The sequence below is a fragment of the Ostrinia furnacalis genome, unplaced genomic scaffold, assembly GCF_004193835.3.
Source record: "Ostrinia furnacalis isolate ACB-3 unplaced genomic scaffold, ASM419383v2 OfSCF0088, whole genome shotgun sequence".
NCBI classification, from domain to species: Eukaryota; Metazoa; Arthropoda; class Insecta; order Lepidoptera; family Crambidae; genus Ostrinia; species Ostrinia furnacalis.
In genome coordinates this window covers 110,045-122,930 of record NW_021130327.1, presented here as the reverse complement: position 1 = coordinate 122,930, position 12,886 = coordinate 110,045, and the positions used below count along the sequence as shown (strand labels likewise).

Genomic DNA, 12,886 nt, shown 5'->3' with positions numbered 1-12,886 from the left:
ATCGTAATACGATTAGTAATTGAATAATCGAATCCGTGTACCATAGACAAAATACTGTGTGATCTGTGATGTGTGGTTGTCAAAATTAAATGTCATTTAGTCGATTTGATTAATTTTCCGTGTTTGTACTTGTATTGTGTTCTTTCCCTGTTATTTGGGCGTTGTAAATTGTAAAAACATTATAATGCAAAATAATTAAGAAAAGGAATGTGCATATAACGTTAGTAACATTACAAGATGAGTATATCTGTACAGTAATCGTTTCTAAATAATAAAATGCTTTAGAGCTCCTGTATGCAGTTAGACCATCAGCAACTTTATAATCGGCTATAATTAAGATCACAAACATACGATATGCCGGAGCAAAGTAATGACTATCGGGTGGTGGTTTTTGGAGCGGGTGGTGTAGGGAAAAGTTCACTGGTTCTTCGATTTGTGAAAGGAACCTTCAGGGAGTCATACATACCGACGATTGAAGACACCTATAGACAAGTAAGTGCATTGTACTCATTGAAAAATTGATAAAATAATGACGCCTTCTTTCTTTCTTGATTATTTACTGACTTTGGTTAAATATACAAATCAATTTTAGTTTGTATGAGTTCTGAAGAATAATAATTTTGTGCTGTTTTATCAGTCCACTCCTCAGATGTTCTGAGAATAAGGTAAAATAATTATGTGTATTTAATGTTGTATAGTAAATATTAATTTAATAACTTTATGGTGAAAGTAGCCCTGAGCTTATTGAAATTTTGCCAAAGGCCATGACATGGTTGTTTGGAAAACAGCCAAAAAGATTCACTACTTACTTACTACTACCCCTTTTAAGGAATAATAAATTCGAAGATACATTGATAAAAATTATTACAATATTTTACAAATTATCAATTCATCAATAATCTCTTTTGATAGTTTAATTTATATTTTAAAGACCATTGGATAAGTTCCTTTGGAATAGTTGAGAATGTTTAATAAAGTACAAAAATAGTACCAATTTTACCCATTATTCAAAATTAAAACCTATAATAGAATAGAATAGAATGTGGTAACAAGTAAACATAGTCACATTATATTTTCATGTTAACTTTCAGGTTATCAGCAGCAACAAAACTATTTGCACATTGCAAATCACGGATACAACTGGTTCTCATCAATTTCCTGCAATGCAGAGGTTATCCATCAGTAAGGTGCATATTTTTTTCTTCAATAAACAAGTCCCAAAGCATTAAGTCAACCTAAACTAAATTGAATGAAAAAATTATACTGTTAAATTTCAAGATGCTTGCTAAGAGCACAAATATAATAACACTAGTCTAAGAGGGATGAAAAAGATAAATAATTTAATTCATAACAAATTCCAAACATGTATTTTTCAGGGCCATGCATTCATATTGGTATATTCTGTAAGCAGTCGACAATCACTCGAGGAGCTGAAGCCTATATGGCAGACGATAAAAGAAATTAAAGGAGTGGACCTACCCAACATACCTGTAATGTTAGCAGGGAACAAATGTGACGAGAGTCCAGAAATACGCGAGGTTTCTGCATCAGAAGGACAGAGTCAAGCTCAAGCCTGGGGTGTTTCTTTCATGGAAACATCTGCCAAAACTAATCATAATGTCACACAGCTTTTCCAGGTTAGTTATGGCTTTATTTTTTTTGTGCTCTCATGCCATTATCTCATTATGAGGGGAATTAGATAATATGAAAATATTTTTTTATTTATTTTTATTTATTTATTATTATATTATTTAGCCATTACATCTTTGATTTAAATAGTGTCTTAAATCCTCTTGAGGTTTATTTATTTATTTATTTGTAATAGGTAAACAAACAGTTTATTGTCTAGACACTATTGTTCTCTATACAATATGGAAACTGGGTGATTGCACATTGTTGCATCTTAGCATTACTGTCACTTACAATAAAATTATCTATATTTAAGTATTATTTTCGATCGATCAACATGGAAAGCATTGGGGGAGGCCTATGTTCAGCAGTGGACGTCCTATGGCTGAAATGATGATGATGATGATGAAGTATTATTTTGTGAGCAATATGACTTTATTGAAATATATTTTAAGTAAATAAATGAAATAAAACATTAAAGTGATTTATTTTTCTCATTTTCCCAGGAACTATTAAACATGGAAAAGAACAGAAATGTATCCCTGCAGGTGGATGGCAAAGGAAAGAAGAAAAAAGACAAAGTAGTGAAAGAAGGTGAAGCATCGGCTAGCGGTCGAGAGAAATGTCTTGTTATGTAATACGGTAACAAATTAGAACGATTTTAAAACCCAACTTTGAAATATTTAAGTACACAGTCATTTTACTTCTAGTCATTAAAACATGGTCCTGGAGGTTAAAGCACGGATTTATCCATAAGTATTTATTGTATTTTATGAGAATTGTAGTACCTAATTATTATGCCTTCATTATTTTCATTAAAACGGAGCTTGAAATTCATCAAAGCAAGAATATTTTGCTATATAGTACTTACATTAAGTTATTTACACTAGTTACATAATTAATGATGACTGACATGACACAGATATGTTGATTAAATCCGTATTGTTAGTGCGAAGATACAACGAAATGAAGTCTATAGGACTTAACTGTTATTCAATTGTATGCTGGTAAGTGTAAACAATAGACATAGTTTGTTGCGTTTAGCTCTAATAATTGTCTGAAGCAGATTTCATATTAATAATAATTGTTATCATTAAACATAATAATGTGCCACTGCAGCAATCTTGGTGGTGGTGGAACAAGTGCCTAATGTTTTTTTATACATACAGACAGCTATCATATATCTACTGTTTTTTATGATTATTATTTGTTATTATCGATGTATTTTAGCTACAAAATGATAGTAATTTCAATTTTCAGGAATTATAATATTTTGAATGTGAAAACTGCTTCAGCAAAGCAAATAGGCTTAGCAAAGTAAGGTGTGAAAGTAACTGTTCCTAGTCACTTTTATTTTTAACATTCCAAGCTAAATTTCTAGTCCCTAGTGATGTTTTCATCTCGTAAGTTACATAAAATTACAAGGATGAACATTGAGAGCATGATAGCATTGTGAGAATTTTTTAATTGTGCCAAATTAATAATCTATCACTAACATTTTTTTCTGCATTTACATTCTTAATACGCTGAAACTTACCTTTATAAAAGGTATTTATGAATAGTTTAACATTCACAGTTTAGCAGCACAAGACGTATTCCGAGTTTTGCAATAATTTCACTGTTTAGAGTTCATCAAGTCTCACTTTGGCTTTAGGGCACCTTTTTATGTAGAATTCTCACAATGATGATGAATGTTTTACTGTTAATGTAATTTGATTGGGGCACAGCCATCATTGGTCCGATTTTCATCAGATTCCGCTGTCAGATATAAAAATGTAAATTTATCAAATAATTTAAAAACTTCTATGTAAACTATTGCGTCAAACAGCGTGGGTGGCTAGTTACCTTAAATAACATCAAATCACATAAATACAATGAGCATGTAATTTTAAGTATACATAGATGTCTTTGATGGTATGATTGGTTGATACCATGGTAATATGTTCAGCCACATAATACTTAAAAGTAATTTTATTTAGTCTGAACTTCAAACAACATTTAATGTTATTAGTAACAATCTAGTCATTATTATTAAAATGTAGCAGTCGCTAGTTTATAATGCACTTTATTTATATCATTCACAACATATCCAATTAGATTTGTCCATATTAATATTTAAAGTTTTAATTAGTCAATGACCATCGTCATGTATCTAGTGAGGTATTTTATTATAATACGAGTGACAGTGCAACTTTATTTTAATGTGTGATTTGGCAACTAAATATTCCAGTCTATATAAATCTTAGGATGTTTGTACTGTTAACACTTTCCCCATATTAATGCATGCATTTTTATGTGTTACTTGTACCTTAATATCACTACACATTGTTCACGAAATTTGGTCTTTGCAAAAATATTTGCACTGTGTGTAATAAACTTTATTTGGCTTATTGGCAGTATCTGAATATTTATTGTAAGTAAACTATGAAAAAAATTGTTAACACTGTATTGTTAAAGCTGGACCAAAGTTGTTTGATGTTGATTGATGTAAGTTTATGATAGTTTTCATTTTGTCTGTTGACTTAAATGTTTTTGATAATATTCATCTGTTCTTTACTATAAATCTATAAAAATTTCATGCCCCGGCTGTTGCAAACTACATTATGATTAAAAATGTATGTAGTAACGTTAAAGTGGTTAAAGTCATGAAAAAGAGACATCAATGGAAAAGACATTCCGCACTTATTGCGTATGACTTTGGTTTAGTGAAATGAATTAAATTATTTAAAAAATCTAAATGAATCGGTAATTTTGATTTTTTAAAATCTATTTTCTATTGCTATTTTCCCTGAGCGATATCTACCATCCCTAACTCGTGAAAGCTTCTCCATGGATAATGTTTATGAGTCACTATCACAAAAATTACAATTTCAAAGCGGATTTGAAAATTGAGTACCAATTCAACAAGTACTTACCTATGTACAGTCAGTATCAAATAGTTCGTGACACCCAAAGTAGCCAAAAAGTTCGCAACACGTCTTTGTTACGTTTAGAATACGGTTGAGTAGTCAACTTTTTGGCCAATTTTTTGACGCTGACTTAAAACGAACGAACAAACGTACGTTTGCTGTTCGTGTATAAAGTACCTACTTTTTCATGGGCAAGAAATTAATGTGGTAGCACGAAGAAGTGACCGCCACACCATTATCAATTTACGAGTACCTAATAAAGATGGCAGAATTGTTGATCAGGGAAGTCTTGGAATGAAATGAAAATACGATCTTATAGAAACGAATCTAGTCTATCTTAATTTGAATTAATTCTTAAGCTAATTTGTATTGTTTTATTTAATTATTTTTAAGCTGCAGTAGGTATGATAGTCGGCATTTTTCAAAACGCTTTAAATCGACATTTGAAACTTCTGATTGAAATCACCGCACATAAATTTTACTACACATCCGTTTGTTGCCAAATATCTCGTAAGAGCTTTTTGCCACATTTTGGGGCCTTATATTTTAAACATTGTCTGATGCCTCTATGTCTAGTAGTTCAACGAAAATAATATTGAAGAAGTAAGACTTGTTTAGTGTCTAGTAGTTCACTAGGTAAATTTAATTAAAAATAAAGCATGTGAAAACATTCGAGAGAATCAATACAAAAAACATTGTGATTTTTTCCATATAAAAAGCTATTCAGCTGCAATTTTTTTTTACCTTTGAGGTACTGATACTGAAGAGTCAATTTCGTTGAACTAAAAGTCTGGTCTAATGTAATTTTCCCTTGAAGACTCTACTCACTCGTACTTAAATTCTCCTACTAATAACGCTTCTAATATTCTTCGAAATGGTGCCCATTATATTATATGGCAATAATATTATAGTAGTTAATAGATATTTCATCTTACATTTAGCATTTGAATAGTGACTAGTTATCTTGATAACTAAAGATAGGGTATTGTCCTTAGACAATTTGTCTGAGCATTAACACTTGAACAATGTCAATATCTTATGAAAAATTATAAACAAATGAAAGGTTGTTTTAATTACTATTTTGCTTGTTATTCCATTATTTTACAAAACATTCCTTACTTTATACATTGACAGAAAAATGTTTATTGCCATGGTACAGGTGATTTTTGTGAAAAAAAGTGAATCAATTTTATTTGTTTAAAATGTTTTTTTTTTAATTAAGCATATGAAAGAAAAAACAAATTCCATATAACTTGCTACTTGTAACACTATGAGTACCTATACTTTGAGAATTTTGATTGATTCAGATCTTATTCCGTCTACCCAAAACTTTCCCTGTCCATTAGTACAAATGGATAAGCCATTAATCGCATCATACTTTTAAAGGGACAGGGACATGGGAGCCTGTTAAGATTAATATTCGCGTAATATTCTTAAAATAAATAATGCCAAAATGCATTTTTTTTTGTTGATGTTAATTTATGGTTGTTCTGCAAGTTGGTCTTGTAACAATTATGTAAGCATTGACATCTGCATAGAGGGATTAGTCCATGATGCGGTTAAGTTTCGTCTGTAGATGTAGGGTAGCCTGATAGGATCGCGTCATTTTTTTCATAGCTTGGCTCGGGATGAGCGAGAATATTGCAAGAGCCGTATTTTGCTCATCCAATTTGGAGTGATGTTTGTAGTTGTAAGTATATTGATTTGTTACACTGTTATTTATTGAGGTTGCGAATGTTTGTTGACCAATAACGGAATAGATTGTACCTAAATAAGTATTTGAATTGTAACTAGAATTTGCTTGAAACAACGTCAGTTGATTTATTTTATATAAATAACGCTTAGTGTATTTGAACTGAAAATTTCAATTTATTATTATTGTATTTTTAATTGATCTTGTGACACTTCTAACTAAGGCATCACGAAATAAAACTTAACATATTATTCAAAGCTTTTATTGAAATTTTTTAGTAATAATTATAAATATGGTAAAAGTATATCACAGATATTTTCCTTCAAATAAGGCAGTAGTTTTAGTACTATCCTTCAAGTAGCTCTACGCATTTCAGCAGGACAGTCAATAAAAAACCTTCAACAGTACATCAGTCTAAACACTAGCATCTCGTGTAGTTGTTATAGGAGAGTATGTATGTAAATGTAAAATCTTGATGTGCTATCGATTATATCAGCAACTACAATGGAAAACAATTATGAACGTTAGTACGAATACATGCGATTAGATTTCATTATATTATACAATACAAAAACACTTAAAAACATAAGATACTAAGTTGATTTTTATATTACCTACCTAATTTCGACATTTGTGATTAAATTAAAACGACACTTAATTTATTACAAGTCTGAAAACATTACTACATTAATAATAAGCTTTTTATTTTGTACCACAACATAATTAGTTTACTTTTAGCATTAAACGATTAGCGACTATTTTAAGTCTATTTCGAACGTTATTGAACAATAAAACGTAATCTGACTTAGATTTCTTAGAATAGTTTCTTAAAGTTGAAAACTTTACTTAAGTTTTTAATTTTTTTTTTAATCAACAACTTTATAAAACTAAATAAACAAGTGTTATACATAGTAGGTAGATACATGGTAGGTAGTAGTGTATTCAGGGTGTCAAGTCCTTCTTTTAAATTTTCAGTTCCTTATATTTGCCAAGCCAATAACGTCTTTAGATTATTTACGACTGTCACCACCACCAATCATAAATAAGGGCTTAGTCCTTTTCCTTGTCGTGGATTCGGGGGCATCATAACTATTTACTGACGAGCTAGGCAGGCGTCCAGTACTCGCAGACCTTTTAATTGTGGAGATGGGACTAAAAGATGTGGTTGGTGCAATTTGTGGTACATTTCGCGAAGTATCTAGAGCGCGGGAGCACACGTCCAATATCCTTTCTAACGTAGCACTGCTTATTCTATCTGTATTTTCGTTCGATGGAGAATTGCTACTTGTATCTACATTTAGTGAACGTTTACATTGTTTTACTCCAATACTCATCAAGCCAAATAGATTTAGGCTGAAGGGAATGTTAAGTATGTAATTAAAAATAATCATGACTAGCAATACTATCAGCATAATATTTATAGATATAATTAATATACAGTGTAATATAACATCCAGCGGGAACCAGAGTCCACCTGAAAAAAATATGGAAGGTATCAGTCAAATGCATACCTACTCAAATAATGTGTATGTTTGGAAAATTTTAATACTCAAAATATAACATTGATGATGTCACTACTTTATGTTTACAGTTTGATAAGTTCTCTCTTCTCTCTCTCAGCTTGAGAGAACATTCTATAGTATAGGTGCACACTGGGCGACAGTCGCGGCGACTAGACGCCCATTCTTGTGTAAGAATAGGTGTCTAGTCTCCGCAACTGTCGCCTAATGTGCGCCTACACAGTCCTCAATTTTGTTTTATATAAATGAAGTCTACAAGAGGCACCTGCCAACAATAGTACATAAATGTATTTTTTATTCCTTGGTGGGTATCTAGGTAGGTAGGTAGATGTGGGGTTATTGGTAAATAACATAAATTAAATATAGCTTCAGAAATAAGTAAGTATCATAACTGTACCTGTGATTTCATTTATCATTGTGTTGACTGTACTACTCAGCACCAACATAGGTTCAGACAGAAATGTGGTGAACATTCTAATGCCAATTTTTAGTGGATTCATGTGCTTCATGAATATTATAGGATCAGGTGGAGGGACTTCACATGAAGATTTCCAAAAATGCCAGCTGCATTTATTTACAGCTGATAGAAATCTGTCCAGTTCTTGTTTCTCTGCTTCCTGAAATAAGAACATTTAAAACCTTTTATGAGACATGTAAAAACCAAACAATAATATGAGACATGTAAACATCTCAAGTAATAGACAGGGTCTACAACATACTCTGTCTATTACAAGAGATTTATTGTTTAATGTATGAATTTAGCATTTTTGGGATTAATGTTGTTAAATTAATAAAGATTAGATTCGTTTTTGTTTTGTTAAAGTAATCTTTACTAATATAAATACCTTATATGATATGACTACTTCATAAAGATACAATGCAGCAATGACTAGTATGATAACATGTTTATGAGACATGTGCATCCACAGCCAAAACAACACACCAAATGCTGCTAAACCTCCACAACACCATGTGATATAAGTCTGAAAAGATAGAGGTAGATATTACACACTACACCACACAAGACAAGAAATAAAAGAGATGGCACAATTTAGGTTTTACTACAGCAGGGGTGGCCAACTTGATTAGACATAAGATCTACTGTTTACTAACGAAACCCTGGGTGATCTACCACTTACATACTTCTTGAAATCTTAAATGAAACAGCATAGTTTAGTACACAATCATGTAGTATTTTTTGCCTTGCCACGATCGACTGGACCAATAGTCGCGATCGACCACACCTGTACCACAGAATAAGTAATAGTACAGGTACAGAAGGATTACTCCGCAAGACGATTTAAATAAATACGAGTCTTGCTACGACGCGATACAGTGGAATTCAGCTCGCACACCACTACGTACCTACAATTTTATTCACCTACAAGTTTTGTCTCTTTCTATCGCGTGCCTCTGAACTCTTCTTACGCTGTTAGGGTTGCTGTCTAGTAGTGTCTAGTAAAAAAATAATTAATCTACTTATTTGTTATGAGGTACGTATGTAGGTAAGTACGCATTCATTATGGAAAACCTTGGGAGAGGCCTTTGCCCAGCAGTGGACGTCATTTATTTTGGCTGAAACGAACGAACGCATTCTGAGCAGTAGTCATGGTAGGTTAGGTTCCTATACTATCCTAAGAATTATTGATTACCTACATGGTCAACATACCTTTCAGCATCTTTGGGAAGCGAAAAAAAAGATAAATCCGGTAGTATTCTTTTCGAATTTAAACACCCGAACGCCGCACAATAATATTTCTTTTTCTTTATGTCCATTTTTAAATAATACTTCGATCATAGAATTAGTTACTACAACGCACGCCAGCGTCCTGACGAGCGCGCGCGTGACACTCGACTGATATAACACCCGCCGGCGGGGCGCTTCACTGTAGGTAATTATCGGATGTACCGCGCGGAGTGAGCCAGGCCTGCCTGTACTACAGTAATTAATGTTAAGTTATTAATTTTACCTTGTATTCTATGAATAACGACTGAATATATTCACTCCATGCTATAGCAACTTTCTGTGCAAGAGAAGGTTTGTAAACAGCTTCTTCTACATAGGCAACTGCACGGCGAAACATATCTTCAGTCAGTGCAGTGTTTGATGTTGTGTAGTCCTTCAGGGTTTGCCAATGATCCTGGTCGAATTTTAACAGCAGGGATATATCGGTACTGCCATCTTCGTTTAACTGTAATTTATAAAAAAAAAAAAAAAAAAAAACAATCATGAATTGACAAGACAAATGACAATGACAACAAAAGTTGCAGCGAAGCGAAAACTAAAACTCGAACTGAAATTACGAAAAATTATCTTTCGCTAATATTTTTATAACACAATGTCTTCTATCGACTTTGATCCGTCTATAAAATTGTGTCTAAAATATTTGCATTCCAGTGCTCCTGATTCAACCGAGCAGTTAAGGTTAACTCTCGATGATATTATTAAGCAGACTTACGGCAATTCTAAGACCTTGGGCAATGTTTTGCCGAAGAAATATTTGGCTGATGAGAAGATGGGATCTCCTAGATCGAAGCATAAAAGTGATAAAGCTTCTAGTAGTAAGACAGTTCCCATTCCACAGCAAAGCCCTCAGCAAATACAGATCCCTGAGCGAGAGAATGATGACGGGTCTGTGATGGATGGCGAGCTGGCCTTCGACCTTTTAGAAGAAGATTTGACCTGTGCAGTGTGCAGGCAAATAGCTGTTCAGGCTGGCAACCGCTTAGTTGAGTGTGATGCCTGCCATGCTCTGTATCATCAGGTATTTATCTAACTAATTATTAGTAACATAAATGAGTACAATGCTCAATGTTTGTTTACAGTTAAATTAATATATTTTATTTTCAGGACTGCCACAAGCCGGTAATAAGTGACAACGATATGGGCACTGATTGGCAATGTGCATCATGTCTTTCGTCTCAGGGGTTTTCTGCTGGATATCCAAGCAAGGTTACATCTGAGGCCAAGTCCCCTACTCGCATATCCGGATCAACCACACCGGTTAAGATTTCATCGAGCAGTTCCTCTTCTTCGTCCCCATCTAAAGTTGTTACCCCTAACATCAATATAATATCAGCTGATAAACGTCTCCAGAACATGAAGAAGAAAGCAGCAAAGCAACACGAAAAGAAGAAAAGCTCAAAATAAATTAGTCTCGCTGTCATGTTTTATGATTATAAATAGATTATGAACAGATATCCAATCCTAATAATTGTAAAATCCAATTATTCCTCCTATAATCTTACTTCAATAAAGAACCATTAAGTGAATATCATGTTTTTTTAATATCCTGTTTCTTAATTAGTACAAGCTTTGCTTAGTTTGGGACTAGGATATCCAAATTTCCAAGGATATTTATTTATTATTATTTATTAAGGTTTCACATAAAACTTTCTAGGATGCTTCATATAAATTTTCGTTACTTTATTTATTTAGTGGAGCCCATTTTTCTTCCTGAAACATTTCTTATGTTTTTATGACAGAATAAAATATGTGGGAGTCATTGGTCAATTTTAAAACTATTAGGGATTATTTTTAGATCATATTTTCTTTTTGGCAGCTATGTAGGTACTGGTAGGTATTTCACTTAAATTATAGGTAGGTATATCACATCAGTCCTAAACACTGCACTGTAGTTAGCTAGTATGAATCAGTGTCTCCGCTTATGGTATTCTTGCTTCGTTCGTTCGTTTCAGCCGAAAGACGTCCACTGCTGGACAAAGGCCTCTCCCAAGGATTTCCACAAAGACCGGTCCTGCGCCGCTCGCATCCAGGCACCTCCCGCGACCCTCACCAGATCGTCGGTCCACTTAGTGGGAGGCCTGACCACGCTACGTATTCTTGTTAAGCAAAATCAAAATCAAAAATATTTTATTCAATTTAAACCAGTATTTTGGCAGTCATGCTCCATCCGCGGGTCGTCGTAAGAGGCGACCTAGGGACTAAGTACACATTAAACAGAAAAAGGGCAGCAGCACACTGATAAATCTTTTAAACTGCGATCTCAAACCCGCCTGCCAAGCGTGGAGATTTGTGGGGCTTTCCCTGCCAGATGCGAAGGGCCTATATCTACCATCTACTTAGTAGGTACCCACTAAAACCTGAGACAGTGCATCCTCCAAAGTCTATCAACGGAACTGCGAGTTATTGTTCGGGCTGGACAGCCTAATAGATCTTCTTATTCTTACGCAGCTCTGTCTCTGTAGAGCAAGCGATGTCTGACTAGGATTTTTTTTTGTTTGATGGCATAAGACGGATTATTCTACTTTGTTCACCTAGTCCTAGGTGATATCATATAACCTGGGTGAAGAGTGGAATGGAATTTTTAGTGTCCTCATTTTACCTCGGAACCATTTCATTTAGCAGTCGCCTTTGTTTAATTCACCCAGGTGAACAAATGCGAAAATGGGTGAATTAATTCCTAGGCGAACAAAGGCGACCGCTTTAGTCGAATCAAGTCACCAGGGTGAAATGGTTGACACTAAAACTTCACAAACAACTTCACCCAGGTGAACAAAGTGGTATACTTAGTCCTATAATACTTACTGCACTGAAAAAAAAACGAGAAATTACTTAAGTACGAGTAACACTGAAAATCCACTGTAATTCATATTATTATTTCTTCAGGCGATTTTTCCATTTAGGTAGTAGATACCTAGGTACCTAGTATGTTTATCAAATCAGATGTTGCTAAAGCAATTAGTAGGTACAGTTACATATTCGGGAATAACCATATTAATCACTGCATGTTAGAATTCATGTTAGAATTAAAACTGAACTGGAACTGAAATCAAGAATAGGTAGGTAAAGATTTTTTTATGCGGCTCTGTTTCTGTAGAGCAAGCGGTGTCTCTTTATGGTTATTTTTGTTTGATGGCATTAGACTGCACTGAAAACTACGAGAAATTAACACTGAAAATCCATTGTAATTCGTATAAATTATCATTTCAGACGATTTTTCCATTAGTAGGTAGGTAGGTACCTAGTATGATAATCAGATGTTGCTAAAGCAATTACAGTTACATATTCGGGAATAACCATATTAACCACTGCATGTTAGAATTGAAACTGAATTGAAACTGAAATCAAGAATACAGATTTTTTATTTTCACGACCCGACGATGTAACCAAT

At 33.5% G+C, this 12,886-nt stretch overlaps 3 protein-coding genes across 3 annotated transcripts; 2 read left to right on the top strand and 1 right to left on the bottom strand.

The window, feature by feature from the left end:
* The first annotated feature begins 114 nt into the window (after positions 1-114).
* Positions 115-6,283, top strand: LOC114351380 (GTP-binding protein Di-Ras2). The gene is made up of 4 exons (XM_028302575.1): positions 115-492; positions 1,092-1,187; positions 1,377-1,637; positions 2,136-6,283. Exons 1-4 carry the CDS (start codon positions 355-357, stop codon positions 2,265-2,267), a joined length of 627 nt encoding a protein of 208 aa, XP_028158376.1. The 5' UTR covers positions 115-354; the 3' UTR covers positions 2,268-6,283.
* LOC114351560 (uncharacterized) lies at positions 5,862-9,982 on the bottom strand. Its single transcript, XM_028302825.1, has 5 exons — positions 9,977-9,982; positions 9,722-9,943; positions 8,597-8,734; positions 8,149-8,368; positions 5,862-7,705 (listed from the first exon to the last, which is right to left on the bottom strand). Exons 1-5 carry the CDS (start codon positions 9,980-9,982, stop codon positions 7,242-7,244), a joined length of 1,050 nt encoding a protein of 349 aa, XP_028158626.1. The 3' UTR covers positions 5,862-7,241.
* A 22-nt stretch (positions 9,983-10,004) lies between these two features.
* On the top strand, positions 10,005-11,024 carry IntS12 (integrator complex subunit 12). Its single transcript, XM_028302562.1, has 2 exons — positions 10,005-10,516; positions 10,603-11,024. The coding sequence occupies exons 1-2, from the start codon at positions 10,091-10,093 to the stop codon at positions 10,900-10,902; spliced, it is 726 nt and encodes a 241-aa protein (XP_028158363.1). The 5' UTR covers positions 10,005-10,090; the 3' UTR covers positions 10,903-11,024.
* Positions 11,025-12,886: the final 1,862 nt, after the last annotated feature.

What these genes read in the sequence shown, in the direction of transcription:
- LOC114351560 (XM_028302825.1), bottom strand. An exon ending in CGTTATTCATAGAATACAAG is followed by an intron (nt 8,735 to 9,721) that starts GTAAAATTAATA and finishes CTATCTTTTCAG; the next exon opens with ACTTATATCACATGGTGTTG. An exon ending in AAGTAGTCATATCATATAAG is followed by an intron (nt 8,369 to 8,596) that starts GTATTTATATTA and finishes TTCTTATTTCAG; the next exon opens with GAAGCAGAGAAACAAGAACT.
- LOC114351380 (XM_028302575.1), top strand. Translation starts at nt 355, where the DNA reads ATGCCGGAGCAAAGTAATGACTATCGGGTGGTGGTTTTTGGAGCGGGT. An exon ending in TTGAAGACACCTATAGACAA is followed by an intron (nt 493 to 1,091) that starts GTAAGTGCATTG and finishes GTTAACTTTCAG; the next exon opens with GTTATCAGCAGCAACAAAAC. An exon ending in ATGTCACACAGCTTTTCCAG is followed by an intron (nt 1,638 to 2,135) that starts GTTAGTTATGGC and finishes TCATTTTCCCAG; the next exon opens with GAACTATTAAACATGGAAAA.
- IntS12 (XM_028302562.1), top strand. Translation starts at nt 10,091, where the DNA reads ATGTCTTCTATCGACTTTGATCCGTCTATAAAATTGTGTCTAAAATAT. An exon ending in GCCATGCTCTGTATCATCAG is followed by an intron (nt 10,517 to 10,602) that starts GTATTTATCTAA and finishes TTTTATTTTCAG; the next exon opens with GACTGCCACAAGCCGGTAAT.